This window comes from Garra rufa, chromosome 12 (assembly GCF_049309525.1).
Source record: "Garra rufa chromosome 12, GarRuf1.0, whole genome shotgun sequence".
Lineage (NCBI taxonomy): Eukaryota > Metazoa > Chordata > Actinopteri > Cypriniformes > Cyprinidae > Garra > Garra rufa.
Genome location: NC_133372.1, coordinates 47,265,755 through 47,269,159, shown reverse-complemented (window position 1 = coordinate 47,269,159; position 3,405 = coordinate 47,265,755). Strand labels below are relative to the sequence as shown.

Sequence of the window (3,405 nt, the reverse complement as noted above, 5' to 3'; positions counted from 1 at the left end):
CGTCAGTGAGCAAAAGACCCGGAAGACAATGACGTCATCGTCAATATATCGATCACGTGCTTAAATGTGAGCTTCGCCTTTGGATTTTTTTTTGAAAGAGAATCAAATGAAGTTTGATTAAAGCTGTCTGATAAAAACAGGCGAACTCCGTCTCTGTTGATAAACACTCGGAAGAAACCGTTCAGGCTTTGCATGTAATAGAAATGCTGTAAAGCATTCACCAGATCACTGCCTTTATTAGGAGTTAATGATGTATGTGACTAATTTTAGAAGTGCTCGCTCCTGAATATAATGTGAGACACCACCGGATGTGCGCGAGAGAGAAACAGCGCCATCTGCTGGAGGAACAGGAGCAGTATTCAAACCCTCATCATCATCATCATCATCACTGCCATAAAAACAACATGCTTGACCTGATTTCAAAAGCAATTTACTTTTTCATCACGTGAAAGGAAATAGATAAAAAACAAACAAACAAACAAACAAACATACTGAAGAGCAGTTTTGTCATTTGCAGAGGAATTTACACAGGGCAATATGAAATGAAGAGTTCACACAGTCTGTTCAGTTGTTTATGCACACACTACTTCATTTCAACCGCAAATGTACGCACCATTGAAACATTTACACACAATAAAATCCTCTCGGTTTTCTCGGAGTAAAACAATAATACTCTTAAGACAGCACATTTTCTGAAATGATCGATCTAGGAATGGATATTTTCCTCCTCGTTCCGCACGAGAAATCAAATCCAGGACAATTTACAAACACGTCACTACACAGGGCATGAGGGAAGCCGTCCGTTCGGAGTCGAGTGCGTTCTCCTCCCGCCGGAGCGAGGGTTCACTGGGAGAGGCAGACACGTCGAGAGGAAGAGGAGCAGCCGGAGGAAGAGCGCCGAGCTCTGCTGCCCTTTGTGCAAACCTACATCTGTAAACAGAGGGGTGGATGAAACGGGTGTCGGGAGGGCAGTTCGGTTCCGTCCGTGCAAACGGTGCTCGTGTTTGTTTGTGTGAGAGAGAGAGAGAGAGAGAGAGAGAGAGAGGGTTGGCTGTGCTTATATACTGCCGGTGGGTGGAGTCACGTAGCCACGCCCACAGGGTGGGGCCGAGGGGGTGTTGGCTCCTCCCCCATCGCGGACTGTGCTCATCATTGCTCTGAGACGCCGTCTCGTACATTTAAAAAGAAAACCGTATAAAATGTCATCAACCCCCCTCGTTATTAGTACAGGACCATATCTATGACTTATATATTCATATTTATAGATATTTATATATGTATAGATATATACAACGCTACCGACGCACTGGTAGTTGCCGGGATGTAAAGTCCGTGTGTGTGTGTGTGTGTGTGTGTGTGATGGCTAGTACACCCAGGACACAGGCACCCACTGAGCGGTGCTGGACACCAGATCGATGGCCTCCTCCAGCAGGCGGATGGTGTCGTCGATCTCGTTATTGATGATCGTCTGATCGAAGTAATGCGCGTACGAGCGCTGCAGCGCCTCCGACTCCTTCTGCAGCCGCTGGAGAGACTCGTCCTGAGGAGAACAGACACACACAGCGTCAGCGAGACCACCACATACGCCTCCGTCACGCGGCTGACCCTAAAACACCTCGTCTACCACAAACACGCTTCCGTCTGAGCCAGTCCTCACAGGACAGCAGCTCCACGTCTCTTCAGTCCACATTCAGTACAAACCATCTGTTGTTCAGCATTTTTATTCACATTTTCAATCAGGTTTAAAAAATTGTTTTAATTTTGGTTAAAACTTTACTAATTTTACTTTTTTTTGCAGTACATCAAGTTTTACATCAGGTAACATTTATTGTAATAAGTGAAAAACATTGTTTTAATGATTTTAAATTTAGTTTGAGTTTTAGTTCACTATGATAACCCTGATCAGTATAGAAATAGATTACATTTCAAGTATGACTAAAAATGATTTGGACACTGAAGAACTGATCTGTGTGCACGCCTGCCTTCTGATGCACCAAACACACATTAAAACATACATGAATTACACCTCCGCTCAAACGTTTGAGATCAGTAAGATCTGTAATGTTTTTTAAAGAAGATGCTCATTAAGGCTGCATTTATTTGATCAAAAATACAGAAAAAAATGTAATATTGCAAATTGTGAGTACAATATAAAATTATGTTTTTTTTTATATATATACTTTCAAATATAATTTATTCCTGTGATGCAAAGCTGAATTCTCAGCAGCTGTCACTCCAGTCTTAAGTGTCACATGATCCTTCAGAAATCATTCTAATATGCTGATTTATTACTAGAATTATCAATGTTGGAATCATTTGTGCTTAATATTTTTTGTAACCTGTGATTCTTTGTTTAAGATTCTTAGATGAATAAGTTCAAACGAACAGCATTTATTTAAAATATAAATCTTTTCTAACAATGTAAGTATTTGCCATCACTTTTTATTAATTTAACACATCCTTGGTGAATAAAAGTATTAATTTCTTGAAAAAAAAAAAGAAAAAAAACTTTTGAACTGTATATTGTTAGAAAAGCTCTCCATTTTAAATAAATGCTGTTTTTTAACCTTTTATTGATCAAAGAATCCTGAAAAAAGTATCACAGGTTTCAAAAAAATATTAAGCAACACAACGAGGTTTTTAACATTAGTAATAAATCAGCATATTAGAATGATTTCTGAAGGATCATGTGACGCTGAAGACTGCAGTAATGATGCTGAAAAATGTATCTTTGTATCAGAAATAACTTTTTAAAATATATTCACATAGAAAACAGTTACTTTAAATTGAAACAACATTTCACAATATCACATTTTCTTCTGTATTTTTGATCAAATAAATGCAGCCTTGATGAGCAGAACAAACGTCTTTAAAAACCATTAAAAATCTCACTGATCCCAAACTTTTGAGCGGCAGTGTATTTTCTGACAGGGATCACAGCTATAAAGCGGACGAGGTTAATATACGTGTGACTGACGGCGGAGCGGCTGTGGTGAGCGACTGCTCTGGTTCACATCTTTACTTACAGGCAGTTTCCTGCACCATCTAGGGAGCTGCGAGCAGCGCAAGAAGAACAAAATCAACACACAGAAACACATGCAGCATGCAGTGAGACGTCCTGAGACGAGAACAACGGAGGAGCTCACCTCGTTCATCGCGGGAGTGATAGTCGGCGCCGCGATGAAGATGACGTACGGCGCAAACTCAGCCGTCCGCAAAACCTTGAGCGCCTGCGGAAACGACAGGAGTGCGTCAGGAGCGCATCGGGACAGAGACAGAGAGAGCGAGAGGACGCTGATGTACCTGCGGCTCCACGTCCAGGATGGCCACCATGTTCAGCTCGTGGATCTTGCGGATGGTCTCGAGGCGCGTGCCGTACATGGCGTCCTCGTGGCTGCCGTACTC

General features: G+C 41.7%; 1 protein-coding gene across 1 annotated transcript in view; it reads right to left on the bottom strand.

Annotated features, from left to right (window-relative positions):
* Window positions 1-408: 408 nt before the first annotated feature.
* Window positions 409-3,405, bottom strand: part of LOC141347643 (peripheral plasma membrane protein CASK-like) — a 47,349-nt gene continuing 44,352 nt past the window's right edge. The window contains exons 25-27 of the mRNA XM_073852627.1: window positions 3,304-3,405; window positions 3,147-3,230; window positions 409-1,540 (exon numbers count right to left, since the gene is read on the bottom strand). The exon at window positions 3,304-3,405 is cut by the window's right edge and continues 101 nt beyond it. Coding sequence (XP_073708728.1) covers window positions 1,364-1,540; window positions 3,147-3,230; window positions 3,304-3,405 — 363 coding nt within the window. The 3' untranslated portion in view covers window positions 409-1,363. The remainder of the gene's footprint in view (window positions 1,541-3,146; window positions 3,231-3,303) is intronic.